The 18,858-nt window shown below is 39.3% G+C and overlaps 1 protein-coding gene across 5 annotated transcripts in view; it reads left to right on the top strand.

Annotated features, from left to right (window-relative positions):
• The first annotated feature begins 275 nt into the window (after positions 1–275).
• LOC106816889 (putative ATP-dependent RNA helicase TDRD12) overlaps positions 276–18,858 on the top strand; it is a 31,989-nt gene continuing 13,406 nt past the window's right edge. For 2 of the 5 annotated variants that reach the window (XM_014821531.1, XM_014821529.1), the window contains exons 1-21: positions 276–369; positions 5,305–5,463; positions 5,949–6,040; positions 6,242–6,289; positions 6,414–6,542; positions 7,144–7,199; positions 7,369–7,548; positions 7,811–8,623; positions 10,097–10,910; positions 11,055–11,328; positions 11,932–12,051; positions 12,501–12,600; positions 13,136–13,218; positions 13,570–13,707; positions 14,278–14,379; positions 14,812–15,057; positions 16,099–16,218; positions 16,397–16,529; positions 17,616–17,752; positions 18,051–18,350; positions 18,688–18,847. In XM_014821531.1, coding sequence (XP_014677017.1) covers positions 346–369; positions 5,305–5,463; positions 5,949–6,040; positions 6,242–6,289; positions 6,414–6,542; positions 7,144–7,199; positions 7,369–7,548; positions 7,811–8,623; positions 10,097–10,910; positions 11,055–11,328; positions 11,932–12,051; positions 12,501–12,600; positions 13,136–13,218; positions 13,570–13,707; positions 14,278–14,379; positions 14,812–15,057; positions 16,099–16,218; positions 16,397–16,529; positions 17,616–17,752; positions 18,051–18,350; positions 18,688–18,847 — 4,228 coding nt within the window. In that variant the 5' untranslated portion in view covers positions 276–345. Of the gene's footprint in view, positions 370–5,304; positions 5,464–5,948; positions 6,041–6,241; positions 6,290–6,413; positions 6,543–7,143; positions 7,200–7,368; positions 7,549–7,810; positions 8,624–8,687; positions 9,316–10,096; positions 10,911–11,054; positions 11,329–11,931; positions 12,052–12,500; positions 12,601–13,135; positions 13,219–13,569; positions 13,708–14,277; positions 14,380–14,811; positions 15,058–16,098; positions 16,219–16,396; positions 16,530–17,615; positions 17,753–18,050; positions 18,351–18,687; positions 18,848–18,858 lie in introns of those variants that run through there. The other 3 variants (XM_014821530.1, XM_014821532.1, XM_014821533.1) reach the window with 3 other exon arrangements.

Here is an 18,858-nt window from a genome sequence, read left to right as displayed (position 1 = left end):
TCGGTCCACTTTGCCCCGGGTTCCCCGCTCACGCTCATGTTACACGCTCGCGGAGGTATGCACTCTCTTTGAGTGCCCCCTGTCTAGTTATTATTTGGAATTTATACATTGTTATTTCTGATTTTATAACTTGAGTTTCCTAAAATAATCTTACTGTTTTGATTAAAAATCTTAAATTAAATAGAAAATAATATAAAGGAAAAGGAAATAAAATAATTATAGGAGTGTTCACTTGTTTTAAAGTTGGCGATGGTTTTTGGAGTAGGAGACTGGATTAATAATGAATATATATAGATTCCAGTCGAAAGGAATAATATACTAGCGCTGCATTATAATATTCGCAGCATGAAGGATATCACTATTCTACAGGTGTGTCGGTGTTCAATATTATTTAACTGTATAGGCCTATTACTATTACTATTAGGCCTAAACTCATTTGAGTTTTGCGTAGCTCTAGTAGTAGTACTATAGCCCGCTTACAACTACAACTACAACTCAAGTTACATTAGGCCGATGAAAGTTGATTTCATGGTTCTCGTCAGGCATTGTTGAGATTTTGATGAGGGATTTAGATCAACATTCATCTTTCATATACAAACCAATACTGCAATAGAACTTAAGTGAGGGTATCAGGTCTTGTACATATGCAAAATAAGATTGAAAAATGTCGTAACTTCTTTGTGGACAGTTTTTACTCAAATTTTTACTGTTTGTCTTCCATACATGTAGTGCTGACTGTAGATTGTTGATTTTTTGAGCCGGGAATTTCATATGGGGACTTTTTGATGCGGGAATTTCGTCAGCGATGAGTGTTGAACTTTTTTGGTGCGGGAGTAAAATTTGATGCGGGCGCTGACGAGAACCATGACATCAACTTTCATCGGCCTTAACTGCCGCTGGCCAGCGGCTGTAGCTCTAGTACTATAGCCGCTTACATTAACTGCCGCTGGCCGCTGGCCGTTAATGTAACCGGCCGTTAATGTAATGTATGTGGCCGCTGCCAGCGGCAGTTAATGTAAGCGGGCTATAGTACTAGAGCTACAGCGGCTGCAGCTGGCCAGCAGCTGGCCAGCGGCAGTTAATGTAAGCGGGCTATAGTACTAGAGCTAAGTTTTGCGCTGACACTGACAGTAGTCAGTAGTCAGGTAGGCCTACCTCGCTATTCAGTATTCTAATTGTAGTACTCCGTGGTCATAGGGGTTCAAGGATAGAGAACATGGGTCCCAATAAAACCAATCTCATTTACATCAATATAAATATAATATTATATCAATATTAATAGGTTAGGGTTATGGTTAGGGTTATTGTTAGGGTTAGGGTTAGGCTCATTGGAATATTGGGACCCATCACCCCATGTTCTCTATCCTTGGGCCGGGCTATAGAACATTTTGTGCCAGGTTTCGTAACTGCACCTGTCCCACAATGCTTCCACGAAAAATGGCTCACAAAACACAAAATGATCGGGCTTTTTGCGTTTTGTGAGCCATTTTTCGTGGAAGCATTGTGGGACAGGTGCAGTTACGAAACCTGGCACAAAATGTTCTATATATATATAGCCCTGCGGCAACTGTACACGGGCTATAGTACTAGAGCTAGTAGTAGTAGTACTACGAGTAGTACTGTTATTCAGAAACGACTATACCTTTGCAAAATTGACGTTAGGATTGCAGCTTAGTCGGGTTAACACGCAATTAATGAGCTCTAACATTGTAGTCCCTTATCGCCTATTACAGTACAGCCTGGCTCTAGGCTACAGTGTGATGCGGTGCTATGGTGGTACACCTATTTGTGTTCCCAGTACTTCACACTTACCAGTGATTCACAATAGAAACAATACAGCCAGTATCTGTTAGACTGTGACTGTCTTTCTAAATTATTTTGTTGCCGTTAACTCCTTTCACCTCCACCACTCCTTATCCAGTCATTCACTGGAGCCTATTTCTTATCTTATCACACCTTATCTTATCTTATTCAACTGCAGGCTAGAAGCATGTCAGGCCACTTTAATAGCATGGGTGATACTGGATGTCTATCCTAGGTTTGTCAAGTCGTCCCTTCAAAGAAGGCACAGAATCCTCTCGTTAGATGTCACCAAGAACAGTTCCCAGTTTGGGAGGGGCTTAGCTGCTAGCCCTAACCCCGTCGCCCCATTAGCTATTGTTGGTGAAGGGCACTGACAGTAGGGCCAATGCCAGCTTGTTAAGAAAGACGCGGTGACTTGCCACTCTGTCCATACTTTGACAGAATTTATTGGCAGTGCATTTAAAGTGTAACTTCCTGAGATTGCATTACACAAGTCAGTCATAAGCAGTCCAAATAAGTGTTGGCGTAAAACAGTTGCATATTTTATTTCGTTAAATTTATATGCATACATGTTCTCTATTTCTACCGTCAATGCTAAATTGTAATAGTTTGAAACTAGTGCTGTAGTGGCCATGTTTGAGTTAGTATATTTCAATCATGTAACCCTGAATCCTGCAGTAACTCATACTCAGTATTTCAATTATATTCAGTCTGTCCTTGTATGAGAGATCTTGCGTGTCTGGAATAAGCCTTGTTGCTTGTGGGGAACAATCTCTGTTAAGTTTTATCATTGATCAATCTATTAAACCACACTACCAGGGGCTGAAAATAGTGGGTTTTTGCCCGCAAGTCCGAGACATTTCATCAATATTTTTGGAAGGTCCGACGAAACATTTGAAAGGTCCGAATATGTAACGTTTGTTTGCCTAATAGATTGTTTGGTAACAGTGGGTCCATTTCTAGCTCACCTTGACATCGTCAAGCTGAGCTATTGCCATGGGTCGTCGTCCGTCGTCCGTCCGTCAACATTTGGTTTCGGTCAACGATAACTCAGGAACCGTTTGACCCACATGTTTGAAATTGGGTGTAGTTGTTACTGCTATGCTCCCATATGGAACGTCCTATTTTGAAGCACGCCAGTCGACGTACTTTCGAGCCACGGCAATTTTTTGGCAAAAATGGGAATTGCCATTAGTCAGTTCAGGTTCAACGGATTTTGCTCATTTTTGGTATGTGAATGAATAAGGGCTAGGGGTTTTGATATTTAAAAAAAAATTATGCAAATTAGGTAGGGTTTGGCAATTATATAGCATATTATATAAACACAAACAGTCTGTGGTGTCACACTCGTCTGGTTCGTTTTACAAGATTTCATTGACAATATCTTTAATGCAAAAATTGGTATTTCCTCTCCACTCTGCCGATAAAACGTCTATATTAGAGTAAAGATTTACAAAACATGTCGGAACGCAGCATAACCTATTTATTTCAAGCGCCATTGCTACAAAGCGGGTATAGCGCCATCTACCGTCACAAATTGTGATTCATTTTGGTTTATAAATTATTATTGCGATATACAGATGGCAATCGTTTCTATAATGTACGTCGATGGTTGCTCAATTAAAACTGACTTCTTCTTACTCACTCAAGTGTCCTTTTTTGTGGTGAGCTACAGTGTCATTGACACTTTAATTTTATAAAAAACCAAACATAAACAAATTCATGTTTGCCCTTGTTTTGTACAATACATGCGTCGTTTGCAGGCATTCTGAGTAGGGCTGCAACGATTCATCGCGGTGCATCGTGAATCGGGATCCGAGCGGCCGATTCGATTCACGATTCAAAATCGCTCATTTTCGATTCGATTCGATTCGAGTAGGCAATTTGGATACTAATTTTTTGACATGTCGGACAATATTGTTGAATGAACGGTAGCACCCAAAACGTTCCAGAATGTGGGCATCTGACTTTCTCTGAAACGCGATAAGTCATTGGTCTGTATTATCAGGCATATAATTGGTCTATTGGTAAGATCATGTAGAGTGTTATCCAATCCGAGAGACTGTAGTATACACTGCAGGGAAACTAGGGGGCGTGTTTTTTACCGTACCACTAATTAATGCGTAAAATCGCCACCACACCATAGACGGTATTTGGGGTTCTTGTATATATAAAATATAGCCGAGTCGGTGTACAGTTAGTGTTAGGCGTGGGACAGGTTGACTGTTGTATTGTCTGCAATTGTCTGCAGTGCATGCGTGGTACTGTAAAAATACACGCGCCGGGTGACCTGTTGGTCGAATAGTACTTCTTGACGATCGATTCCCGCGCTGGCAAACTTTTATTGTGGTGGAATTTAATCGGGGTGGAGGTAATTTAAACGGGGCGCAACGATTGAAACAGGGGGGAGTTTTCCCAAACGGGGCGCGCGCGCCCCGTTTGCGCAACGTAGGGAGAACCCTGCTCCCTGAAAATTCTGCCATACTAACTAGCCTTGCGGAATTACCGTATTTTTTCAGCTAATGTCCAAAGAAAATTTGGCAGACGTGCAACCGCATGAATCTTCAAAATAAGCACATGCGTTATTGTTTTAATATCTTTAATTTTGAACTTCAGACTGCGGACTCCCTTGTTCAAAAGTTGAAATAAAAGTTGGGAAATTAGAAGTAGAAGAATAGCAAATCAATCTATATGACTGTAGGGAGTGGAGACTTCTCTTGCAGCACTTGTGCGCCCTTGCAGTATCTTGCAGTATCAAGATCACCAACAGCAAATTGAGTAGTAGAAGCCACCACAGTAGCAAGTCGGGCAAAGTGAACTCGAGCAAGTCGGTAGCAATTATAGTGTCAGCAGCAGCAGCAGCATCACCAGTTGTGCTACTAGCAGTGGCTTAATTAAGATTAGCTGCAGCAATAAAAGCCACTGTAGTGTTAAGTCGGCCAAATCGGATTCAAGCGAGTAACAAAAGTAGTGGCAGCAGTAGCAGCAGCAGCAGCAGCAGCAGTAGCAGCAGCAGCAGAGTTAGCAGCTATACTGCTAAGGCCATCCTTAAAAAATTCTATGTTTGTTGTCCCCCGACCCATGATTTTTTTAATGGGTAGGTAGGTAGGTCTTCTTTTTTTGAGGCATAATAGTTATTTTAAGTCTGTCCTCATGTTTGCCACACATGCTTTGTGTTTCAGTCTTAACTATAAGGAATGTAAAAAAAAAAAAAAATGGAACCCAAAATGTCAAAAAAAACTTTTGGGTCGCGGCTATTTCCGTGGGTCGGTCGGAGGACAGCAAACATATAATTTTTTAAGGATGGCCTAACCACAGCCGGAAGGTGCGGAAGTAGGAGCGATCACAGCAGTAGAGGCAGAGGCAGCCACAACGTAACACTACTCCGTACTCGTAAGACGACCAGTGACACTCCATAGCACTATCTTTGTTGCTATTGCAACAATGCAAATATTGTTTGCTCCGTTTTTATGAACTACACACATTACTTGTCTTGGCCAGGTGAGGAATCCAGGTCTGTTCATGGTACGGGAGGTGCCCACATCTAGCGATGATGAAGAATCGGAGCCTAGATTGTTTGCCTATCTCTCACAGCTTATCAATGAGGAGTTTTCAAGTTTAGTTGCTATGGATACACAAAGCAGACCACAGCTGGGGGAGGTAATGCTCAAATACAGTAACCACTTTATGTATTAGAATTAGCATAATAAAGGAATATGTACAGACAACACTCTACCTGCTCAGTACAGTAGAAGTCCAAAAATTCGGAGTGCTCAGAGATTTGGTCAGTCCGGGTTTTTTCAGATTCTCGGGCAGTACTTTTAAAATTCAAATTTAAGGAGGAATAAAGAAGAGATGAACAGGTATATTTTGATAGTTTACTCATTAGCTGACTGCTTTAATGCTTACAGAAAAGAGTGCATTTGTTTATATTTCTTCTGCAGGTGTAAAAATTGCTTATTTATGTAAATATTCATCATACATACATTCACTTCTACAATACTTGTGGTACTCTCGTTACAAGGTTGTGATGCAGCTGTTTTTAAACAGAGTTTTATATCTAGAACTTCCAGAATGCTCTTGCAGTATTGTATTATATTATGTAATGTGCCTGTTGAAGTCATGAATCCCTCTTCTGTGTATAGCTGTGTGTGTGCCAGCGACCATCTGATAGAAAGTGGTACCGCGCCAGAATCGATAACATCTTCATATCAGCTAAGCATTTACGTATTGCACAGTAAGTCAGTAACGTTATGTTAAATCTAAAATAAAATCTTCACCTATAGGCATGCATTGTGCCTCTATGGAAGTATGATTAACTCAGCGTCTGTTTTAATTCGATATAAACACTAACTGCTATATATTACTATTATTTTTGTATATAATTATTACAGGTGGTAGACAGATCATAAATACTTATTATGTCATATTGTTTCAGGTGCTACTTAGTAGATCTGGGCGAGCGTATCTCCATACCATGGCACTGGTAATAAAGTTATTTCTTAGCTGTCATCATTGCTTCTGTCAATAGAAAATTTATAAAAATCATCAATCTGTGTGTGTGAGACCACACGTGACAGTTTGTTTTCTTTGTTTGTTGATTATTGTAGTGCCATGACTGTCCCACAGGAGTTCGTTAAGTTACCCTTCCAGGCTAAGGAATTTGTGTTGTGTGGAATCAAGCCAGTTTCAATGGAAATCGATGAGGGAGAAGATGGTGATTTCTACCCAAACATGAGGTAAGTGATATATATACAAGGTGCCTGTTTCAATATCTGTTGGCATATAGATAGTGTTGTAGGAATAGGAAAATTCATTCAAACATAGACATTAAATATTAAAGGCAAGAACCCGGACTTTTCGAAAACTCAAACATTTTAAATTTAACGGTTTTTTGTTTTGTTAATACTAAACACTATAACTAAAAATATAGAATTGATTTGTATAAAATAACTTCTGCTTTTATTTGTTTACTGTATTTTTCTTTTACAATTTTTATTATTAAACATGATTTCAAGCATTACACGCACTTTTATAGTGAAAATTGTTGTCAAGTGCTGACTTTATTTTTCTTTAAAACGGCTCGTTTTTATAAATGAAGCATGCTGTATTATCAAATGAATAAACCATCAAAATTTACCTGTTCATCTCTTCTTTATTTCTCCTTAAATTTGATTTTTAAAAGCACTGCCCGAGAATATGGAAGATCCAAAAATCCAGACCGACCCAATCCCCGAGAAGTCCGGATTTTCGGACTTCTACTGTATATGTATAAAGTGATCTTGGGTTGAATGATTGTGGTTGGATGATTGAGTAAATCTTATACCATATCAATTCCAGTACATGCCAGGAATGGGATGAGTCGGCTGTGCAATTTGTTAACAAGCTAGTGAAAGGTATGGGTTGTCATTGTCAATGATGCATGTGCATCTGTCAAGGGGCAGTTATATAAACATTTCCATCTTCATTATTGGTTTATCTTGAAAGTTTTTCTTCACAATTACATACACAGATGTGACTATTTAAAAGCAGTGATGATATAATCATTTCCTTGCTATTGCATAGAGGCTGGTGGTTGCAAGGTAGCTGTTCAACAAACGGATAACGTGGGAACACTCCATGGGAAGTTATACCTGAGCATACAAAGCCATCTGTTCTGCTTGAATGAGAAACTGGTAGAAGAAGGTTATGCTGTTGTGTCGGAAGACCGAGTGCCCCCAACTAAATCCAAATACAAGGTCAAAGGTGGTGTAATTAATTATTCTGTCATTAAAGTTGTTTACTCTGCGTAATATTGTGCTTATCTCTCAAAATTTCAATAGTTTGCAACTTTCATTCTAATTGACTTTATAATCCAATGATGCATCTGTCAAGAAAACCACTTTCGTTAATATGTACACGTTTTAATACCGATGACTATGCTCAACCTAATTATGATTTAGTTACTAATATAGATTTGTTTTTCATTAGTGCATAATAAAGTGAATTTTGTCACTTTCTTTCATAGTAGTCAGAGAAGCTGAGGGTGTTGTGAACCATCTGTCTCATTCCCAAGCCCCACAGAGGCCAAAGGATCAGGTAGAGTACCAGCAAATGACTGAACGAAGAAACCTCACAAGGCAGAAATCGACAGGAGCGGAAGGGACCTGCAATGATTTACCACCCACTTCTTCTCAGAAGGCCCACTTTTCAAATGATGTGACGTATGATGTAGGTGAACTTAAAGAACTACTGGGTGTTCGTAGTCCTCATCTGCCCATACAACCTGCCATCCCACCGACATCTTTTCATCCGGAGCTGTCAATTCCTGGCATGTCTGTTCGACAGACATCGCCCGAGAAACTTGTGGGAGGGACTCTGCAAGGCACGGTCAATCAAAATTCCAGACAGCGTGCAAGTTGCGCCAATAAAAAAGATTTGAAAAACACATTGGAAGTTCGTCCAAAATCACCTAATCAGATGTCACGTATGCCTTTGAATTTCACTCAGCACTCTCCTGGCAGAGGGCGGGGATTATGTAGAGATGTTGCTTCTTCTGAGACGAGCACATTTCATAGAAGAAATGTGGTAGAGCAATACTTTAAACAGCACTCAACAACAACAACGACGACAACAACGACGACGACGACGACGACGATGGCGACGGGACTAACAACAACAAAAACAACAACAGCAGCACCAAGTACAACGACCACGCAGGAAGCAGCAAAGCGTGCTATGATACTAAACATAATACAAGGGCATAGCCATAGAGGTGTACCTCCAGTGATGCCTAGTGATTCCTCGTTTACAGAAGACATTGACAAAGCTTCAGTAGCAGGTTAGTCTGAAGCCTATAGGGAGCAGCTTATTTAGTTTAGCATTTATTGTGTTATTCTTTTCGTATTTATGTTGCTTCGTGATTTGTCTTTTTAATTTCTCTGTGTTCTGCTTAATGTTGGTTTGGCTTGATATTATAGGTTAATTAAGCCATACATGAGTACTTGCATCATGATGTTTAGAATCTTAATAATTCCATTTCTGTAGATTAACACAATATTTTACCAGCTCAGCACCTCTCAGTATGTCGATGAACACGTATCATTAGATTTTAACCCTTTGAGTCCCGAACGCGCCATTTGGCGCGGTCTGACGTCACGATCTTTATTTCATCATAACTTGGCTTACAGACACCCTATGCCTTGTTTCGGTTTTTGCAAATACCCGCAAATACGTATTTTATTAAACTACGGCAGTACATGGTGTTTTGATTGAAATAATTTGTAAAACTAGTAAGACAAAATTATGACGTAATCAATGTTTTGTTTTATCAGCTGACTTTGACAGCTGAAAATATAAAAAGTTACAGCCGCTGTTTGCAACCCTCCTGAGACAAGTCCCGGTTTTTAGCGAATGTCTCTAAACATGGCTGCGCCCATGAAGAAGTGTTTTCAGATGATTTAGATGTAATTTTCGGACAAATAAGTGAAATATGAGCCGGAGAAATCGTTTTTCAGCTGAGGAAGCACTAAGGTTGTTGTCAGATATTCCAAGTGAAAGTGAAAGTGACACAGAATATGTTAGTGAGGGTGAATTAGACTCAGATTCTCATAGTGAAATCCCTGTATTATGAATTCGCCAACCCCAGAATCAGGTAGTGACGTGTGTGGCATCCACATCATCAGCTATGGCAATTCATAAACTTCCTAGTATCCGAGATTACTTTAGTGATGACTGGATTTTGGGTGTACCGGGAATGACTAAAGCTGTAAAGCGTATATAAAGTGGTTATTTCTATTGAACATTGTTTTCTGATGTATTTGCATTGTTTTCTGATGTATTTTGCATTGTTTTTGTGTGATAGAAATGCATTCAATGGGATTTTGAAAACATTACATAACTATTTATGCAAATTTCACAAAATCCAAGATGGCCCCCGTATGCATATTGGACTTTTAGTAGCCAAAATATGTTGGTTGCATAGAATATGAAGATAGCTTCAAGAAAATGTATAGTTTTGCTTGTCTAAACCCATTAATGAAAGACACATAGTTAAAAATCTATTGGTAATAATTTTCGTGGAAATTTTGCAAATAGTTCTGGGACTCAAAGGGTTAAAGGAAATTTTCAATTTCCACTTACTATTGAACAGCACAAATTGTTATGTTGCTCACTTAAAACTGGTTTTATTTAAAACAATACTTACATTGTAGAAAGCTATGCTTTTGTGATCTTTTAAGAAACGTATATTCAGCATCTGTCAATTGCAAATGATAATCTAATACAAAATGTGATTATTCTATTTCACCCTTAGAGCACAAAGCTTCAATGCAGCGTGGGAACTCACAAATGCCTCGCACAGTTATGCCCAGCATTTATGATGCAGTGGCATGTGGCGATATAACATCTGATGAAAGCCATGGTTTGAGAATAGAGACTGCAATCACACAAGACGCAGTTACATCAACTCGTAGAAGACCAGAGATGTCTGATGAAAGCCATGGTTTGAGAACAGAGAATGCAGTCACACAAGAGGCTATTACGTCAACTCGCACAAGACCTGAGATGTCTGATGAAAGCCATGGTTTGAGAACAGAGACTGCAGTCACACAGGAGGCAGTTACATCAACTCGTAGAAGACCGGAGACGTCTGATGAAAACTCGAGTGATATGGAGATTTCTCAAACATTTGAGGTGACATTGGCAGATGCTGTTGCCGATGATATGAGGGTGCAAAGCAAGGAACCGTGTCCCACAGCTGTCCATGGGGATATCTTACGAAGCAACATTGCAAACCCTAGTCCTGTTGCTGACAAATCACCCATAGCAAGTATCCTGGCTGATCCAAGTGAGATGTCTGAAGATATTCTGAGAAAAAACAACAATGGTGCAATCGACAAAAAACGACATTTATCTGAGAGCCAGAAAGAGTCTAGTGCAATTGCCTATGATAACAAACCTAATACTAGCATTCCTGGAGACAGCAAATGCAGCTCAAGCCCTGCATCGCAGGAATCTCTGACAGCACGTCTGCCAAGACATGTTGCCATAGAGAAGCAGAGGAAATGGGCAGCAGACCCTCCTAGTGGCAGTAGGATGCAAATTGGAAATTCATCTCACCTTACGAGGTTGGTTCGGATTTACAACAATTGATTTTGATTGCATTAATCTATTGTCTGCATATATTCAAGAGTAACATCTATGAGTAGACACTAAAATGCAGTCATTCTTGGGATGGAAGTTTTTTTTATTAACGTGTTTTCATTTATCAGCACGATGTTGGATGCCAATAGCAGCACAGGGTCAGTGATACGCGCCAGCGTTCGTAGCAGTACTGCGTCTGCAGTCAACGAGTCTCAGAAGTCCCACTCTGCTGAACACTCTCCTGAGGTCATCCAGTGTCCTGATGTGCAGAGCCGTTCTGCAGACACGAGTATGTCAGACATCGATTTGAACGTGGTGGATACTGCTACAAGCAGGTTCTTATCGGAAAACCTTCTCAAGACCGGCACGACTGAGTTCAATGACGTTTTCACAGCCTATCAGGTGTGTGATAACATTGGCATGCTTGAATGAAAGTTCTATATTTCTTTAAAGCCTTTATTTTAAGGTAATCTGATTCTCCGATATAGCGTGTAGTTCTAGTAGTGTGAGCATTCATCCATGTATCTGTCAACAACAATACAGCCATCTGTAATGTCACAAATTGAAATGTCTTTAATTATAATTTTCAAAATGTATAACAATTTGACATGTTATAGCAATGTGTAATAACATTGTTTACAAATGTATTGATATATTGACTTGAAAAAAGTTTTAACATCAATTAAAGTGATTACGTAACAAATTTTCTATGGTAAAATTTGTAAAATTTTTGTTGCCATTTTTTTACAAATTTTTGTTAACCATAAAAAGTGAACAGAATTACTTATATTTTGTGAAAAAGTGGAAATATTGTTTTTATTTTTTACTATTTACGGTGACGTAATCACTTTAAGAAGAAAGGGAAAAGTGTCAAGTGGCATATTTCTAATATATACTTAGATAATAAACATTTCTAACCATTCTCATTCTAAACACATTTCTATTTTTTAACACACCCAGATTAGGTTAAATGCAACTGATCTGAATTTGTTACCTGTGCTTTAGTATGTGACACCTGATCTGAGAGAATCTATAGAGACTGCTGGTGTACTTGTGCATGGAGAAAAACCTCTACAGCCTATCTCATACCTCTCACAAGCATCCTTCCATAAGGACATAAAGAGCGTAAGTACCTACCTATGGTGTTGAATAGTAAGTGCTTAGGTTAGTTAGAAGGCAAGAAAAGTGATAGCCACTGAGCAACAGCACAACACGCAGTGGTGTTATCGGTACTAGAAACAGCTGCAGTTGTAATTGTGAAGGTGGTAAAGTGATAGTTGTAATTTTATAAGTGTCATCACTGTAGCACTTCTTCATAAAAATTCCATCTGATCTGCTTGTGAGAATAGTTAGTTGGAGATCATCATCAGAGACATAATAAATAGTGGCATGGCATTTGTAAGTCTGAAATGGCATAAATTTTGCATGACACTTTATTTAAAATGTAATATCACTTTAGGTATCATATCTACATGATATTGTAACTATTTAGGAATTTCTGACGATGGCTCTCTGTTTAATATGGTGTTTGATATTCTGTTGTGCATTTTTGCTTAACTGTACAATTGTTGCAGAGATTGAATGCCTTGGGTTTCATGAATCCAGAACGGATACAGAAATATTGCTGGCCTGCCATTCTACGAGGGCGTAACGTGGTGGCACTTTCTCATTCTGGTATGGGTACTTCCTAATAGTAATATGAGTTCACCTGACACAGCTGGGTGTTTATGATACAGTTCGTTGTTCAAGTGTAATGGTCAATGGTCTAAATTTTACTGTGGTATTGCTGGAAACTCCCGTGGCTGCCCTGGTTACTGACCATGGTTCCTGAAAAGCTGAACGATGTCCACAATAAAACGTTATGATTCTTCTAACTGGTTTGCATCTGTGTCCTGTCCATGAATTTCGTATGTACAATTTATGTATCCTTTCGTGATCCACATAAAAAGTGGTGATAAAAAGTTGCCTTGCTATGAACCTGGCAACTTGCTCTGGTGTCATGAATTGTTGATTTAACCTAAGTTAAGCCATATCTTTCCCTAAAAGAATGAATTCAATCATTGATGTTCATGCTAACAACAAACAATCAATCCATCTAAAATTTCATGTATAAGTGAAAATACTGAAATATAAATTATAATTTGTCTCAGCATATTTTGTTTGACCAGCCCCTAATACAGTTGTTGCTGCACTTATTATTGATTTTCAGGAAATATCTTGGCCTATCTTCTTCCTCTGCTGACACAGATTCAGCAGTCCAATGTGCACAAGCAGTTGCCAATGGGCAATGGGGTAATGCATTCATGAGTGATTATTTACATGGATGAAATGGTTAGCTATAGATGTTCATCATGTAGATGCCTGTCATTATTAGCTTGTGCCTTCTACCAGAAAATAAGGAAGATGGAACAACTATTGAGATATGTTGTGCAATGTGAGCTTGCCATTGTAGTATCCAGCTGTATGCCTTATATATGTATGCCAGTTCGGAGTAACTTACCAGCATGTTAGTAAAGATTGTAAATATCGTAATGAAACATTCTTTATATGACATCTTTATATTAGAGGGATTTGGTACCATGTTAGCTGTAAACCATATTATCCATTAATGCAAGGCAATATTGTACGTTGGCTGTTTTTTAGCCTTTGGCCATTATCATGACATCGTCTTGGAAGACAGCCCTGGCTATATATGACTGCTGTGAGAAGATCTGTGAGGGCATTGTACAACATGCACGTGCTCTCGTTGTCTATGGTGGAGGCCAGGAAGAAAACCAGATTGTAAGTTGATGCGAGAGTGGAAGAGAGAGGCGAAACTACCGATATATTTCAATCTAGTTCCTAGAGCCTACGTATCTAGTTGTGTTGCTTTACTTATGATATCCTAAATCATTTATTTGTCATATGGTCTATACATTTTTTGTGCCATTATACAGTAATTATACACTGCCTTAAGATAGATAGGGTTACGTAAATTCACCCATACGTAAAGTTATGATCACTTTACTCAAATTTCACAATACAAATTTAAACAATTCGTTCTTACTTAATTTTTAAATAATGGAGTGAACGGATTTTCCCATCAAAAAGGGTGAACATTCTTTTTGGCACGTGACTTTCGTAACGCTGGGCATTGCTATAGTCCTCACTCTGACATTTGCTAGACACTTGCAGCCATTTTTAAATTGTCTGTCTGTGGCCAAGCTGTCTCGCAAGTACAAGTATGCCTTGCACAATCTGATTAGTTTTTGAATTCTGGTGACTGAGATTCAATACTTTCTACAAAAATGTTGCAGTCCCAGTAAGCAGATCTTCAGTGTACTATAACTAAAGAGATTTATTGTGTTTCAGGTCTCCTTGATTAATGGCTGTGAACTGCTGGTGACAACCCCATACAGTCTGGAACGAATGTTGCAGAAATCTCACACAAACCTGGATCGACTCTGCTACCTGGTACACTGCAGCTCTTAAAGCAACTTTAAAAATGAGCTATGCTATATGTCAATCTAGAAATACTCTCCCCTCCATGTTAGGTCATATTCACGACTTGCTTCAATCACAAGAATTGAATCTACTTACATAATAGTAAGTTTGCATTTCCAGGTAATTGGTATTGTTCTAAAGTAGAGCTACCCCTGGAGTAGTACGTGTACTGCATGAAATTTAATGTGCACCGTCTGCCACAGAGTTCTGACATCAAACTATTCATTTTTATGCAAGTGATTGATTGACTGATTGATTGATTTAATTTTGTTTATTCACGCATGTATTTCGTTAATTAGGTTTAACCATGTAAACATTGTTAGTGTATAGCACTGTTCTAGTCAACCTAGACGAAGCTATACGTTATTTGGTAGGGCACTTATGACTGTACATTCTTTTCAGGTTCTACATGATGCTGATGTTCTGGTAGAGGAGTTTACCGAAAAGGTGAAATCACTGATGTCTAGGTTTGCAGCTGTGCTGAAGCAGCGCCCTTCCAACTGCATCCCGTTGCAGATCCTCTGCTTTGGTGTCTACTGGACTCCAGGTGTTGCCAACTTCTTGCAAGTCTACATGCCTGAACCCTTAGTCATCATCACCTCCATGGTTGAAGCAGCCGTCTATGCTCGTGTAAAGCAGAATGTGCAGGTGGGAAACCTAGACTAAACTGCCACCTGTGGTGGCTTCACCCCTCGTTGTATACTGCATGTTGATTGTAGCTCACAACGAGGATTTCTCACGTTTTTCCTAACCGTTTTCATATTTTCTTGACCGTTCTGATATTTACCAGTATGCCTTGCATAACACTAATAACCAACAGAATGCTAACATGTCATAGAAGACTTGCACATCGTGTCTTTTTTGCCAATGTGTGCACGCATCCACATTTCAAATTAGATTTGTTTACATATGTCAACAAAACTAGGGTGAAATTTTCCCTCTCTCGAGATGCTATTGACAGGTACCATGCCTCTACACTGTGTTACCTTTGTATACATTTCAAGATAGGTACCAGTCTATAAATATTTGCATCATGTGGCAATTGTTTTGTGGGATTATTTGAAAATTCCATTCTAACGAATCTCAAGATAGCAGGTGCACATTTGCTGTTCATGTAATGTTTTATAGCATGTCACAGTAGAATCTCGTAATAATTTTTATGCATCAGTAATATGTACGCCATCAGGTGAGTCTTAATTTGTCTTCATTTATTAAATGCTCTATTTATTTGTGAGATGATCCTTTTAAATTCTGCCTTTCCATATATTCATTTGAAGTAGTCAATAATATACACGCATGCATATGTTCATTCTCACGTATAAAATTATCTCTCTATTTTTGCTGTTTGCTCTAAGGAAATCGCTTTATTTATTTGTGACATTGTCTTTCACTAGGGCTGAGAGGGTCCATGTCCCCCTGGGTACTATCGGAGGGTACCCTGGGTACGGTTCGATATATCGGAACGTACCCTGGTACTATCTAATGTGCCGGACTGTACCTCGCCTACTCCACTAACGAGTCTAGGGAGTCGCCTACGCCTACTCCCTAACCCTAACCCTAACCATATCAGATAGTTACCAGGTTATGTTCCGATATATCGAACCATACTATCGGAGGGTACCCTGGGGGACATAGACTCTATAAGCTTCACTAGGACATACTATATAATGAAATTAAACTTGCCTATAGGTGTGTACTGCAGAAAACAGGTCAGTGGAGTTGAATGGCATTCTCAGGAATCTTACTGACATACAGAAGAGAGTTATCATCTTCGTCAACAATGAACAGGATGTTAATGATCTACGACAGGTACCAATCTATACTTGTATAATGTTCCCTTTGTGTAAGAAAAATTCAGGTACACATAATTACTTCATAGCCTGTCTGGTTTTCCTTGGGTAATAATCATGTTGGATTTATATTAGTGTATGCTGCACACTTAATGCTAAATTTTGTATTGCCTACCTACAGTCATATCTGCTTTCAGCTAGTGTCCTCGCAAATCGACTCGAACGATTCTATACTGGTTGCTGTTGGAGCCATGGCACACAACAATATACAGGACCTGCGACGGGAATGGTTGGAAGCTGGAAGCAAAGGCACTGGCAGGGTGTTCCTGTGTATGTAAAATAACTGCATTACTAATTGTAATAGCGTGATATCAAAATTCTATTCAAAGTAATTGCTTATTGTAAATATTGTGCAGAAACCAGGGGTCCGTTGTGAGAAATATCGTAAAGTTAAGCCTAATGATAATGCTAAGATAGCACTTACGAATAATGTTAATGTTACGAGAATAGTGTTGACAGAAACGAATCGCAGCTATAAGAAAACATGATAATAGGAACTTGATAATTTGCTGTCATGAGGCTACTGACTGGATGAGAATTTATCACAAAACTCAAATTTATATACATTTATTATACATGACAGAGATTTATGCATATTATGATAGTTTACACATATAAATAATAACTAATGAAAAAATCATTTTTTTATTTTGCACTGCAAGACATTATTCTACACAGCAACACACATGCGATCATGCAAAACAAGAAAACAATCGCCACTTGTAAATGTTTGTTTCAAAACACGATCGGTAGATGAGTAGTGTTTCTGACGCGTTGTCCATGAAAAACACGAATCAGTTGGTTCTCGCGAATCAGTATAAAATATAATATCACTATAATTACAATTCTTTGTGTAATTGCGTTGCATTCATCTTGGTTTTATAGTTAAGAGATGGTCTAGGTAGTCATAATGTTAAAAGGAAATTTGCTAGGATTTTTTATTCACGTAACTTTAAGATGTTTCTGGCAATGGCCTACGTTAATGGCCAAAGTTAATGTTACCAATGTTGAGCCTAAATTTGGTTCTGATAATGGGCCTCAGAATGGTTTATGCCAGTGTATAGCAATAAGCCTTGAACAAAAACAATGATCATAGCCGATATAGGACCCCACACAGTTATATCCTCCAACTATTTAAGTTGGATTTATATATGTTAGATTTTGTCATTACTTGACCTTTTTAACATGTATATCACACAGGTATGCTTCAGAAACTTAAATAGTTATTTTGGTGGTAATGATCATCCGTACAATAGTAGCAGTAGTGATATGTATAGTTATAGACCAGTACACTTGTGAATAAGTTGAAATACACAATGCGTGTCTCTCTAGATTATCCCACTTGCTTGTTTACAGTGCTTTCGAACACGAACATTCATCTCATGCTGATCACCGATGCAAACCTAGTCATTCACTGGGATCTCGATAGCAAAATAATGTTTGGCAACCGCCTTGGCTGCATGCAGAGCCACTTCGCACCACAGCTCGTCAAAGTGAGTACAAATCCAGCAGCTATTGTGAGTATTCAAAGTGATACACAAATCCAATTAATTCTATACATTACATTAATGTGTTGTGCCATTGTTGCAGTTGCAAGATTTTCTAACCTCTGGTAGAGAAATTCAACTCATGAGGCTAACCAATAGTTAAATTCGAAATTGCAACACAAGCAGTCCACTGAAATTTCCAATTCATAACAGACTGTAGAATCTGAGAACGCTTGTAATCGTACTGACGTTCGGGCGGGCGTCGGCGTGCGTCTACGTGAGAGTTGCAATGGCGTTCATTCAGGGTGCACCTGTGGCAAGCTGCTCGTCCGTCGTGTTCGTGACGCCAGTGAGTGCTGTTACCATGGAGCTGTTGCTGAAGCGTCTGCGTCAGCCCGTTCCGGCCAAGCTGGCAGAACTCGTCGCCGGAGTCAGGGAAGGACGCGAAGACAACAAGGCGTGGTCGGAGCTCTGCGCGTACATGAAGGCGTTCGGTTCGTGCCACCAGCATGTGTGTTCTCAGCGCCACGTACTGTTCAAGTCGGTAGATACGCCCGGGGCGCGACCATACTATGCGAAACTACCCAAGACTGGCATTGTGAAGGTACGGCTTGCAGGACGTTGGATGTGTGCTCGGTCGGTTCTTTCGTGAATATGCCGCCTGTATATAGTTCAGTGCATGATTCTGTACATCAGTTGTGTCTTCAGTGACTGCATAAACTTACTCTCGTAGTCAAACAGTGGCTGCACCACTAAGTGGGTGCCAGCCTGGTCTCTCGAGCAGCAATTTCGGTTGTAGGAAAATTATTACTACTACTACATTACAGTATAACTACATTTTCTCAGTATTTCCCTAAACGATTCAATCTGCAGAGTAAAATCGTTTAGCCATTGTTGCACATCTAAGGTTACTGTTACGTGACTTTTAAACAACATTTCAGATATTTGTGGTTGAAGTGATTGACGTCTGCCATTTCTTTGTGCGAATTCTCGAGTACCACAGTGGATTGGATCCGGCTGTGAAAATGGGTGGCACCTATGAGGAGTTGATAATGGATCTAGACATGTACTATGCTGTTCAAGCAAACTGTGAGGCTCTAGGTGAGTGGACA

This window comes from Priapulus caudatus, unplaced genomic scaffold (assembly GCF_000485595.1).
Source record: "Priapulus caudatus unplaced genomic scaffold, Priapulus_caudatus-5.0.1 Scaffold1520, whole genome shotgun sequence".
Taxonomy (NCBI): domain Eukaryota; kingdom Metazoa; phylum Priapulida; class Priapulimorpha; order Priapulimorphida; family Priapulidae; genus Priapulus; species Priapulus caudatus.
This window is presented reverse-complemented; position numbering and strand designations above follow the sequence as displayed.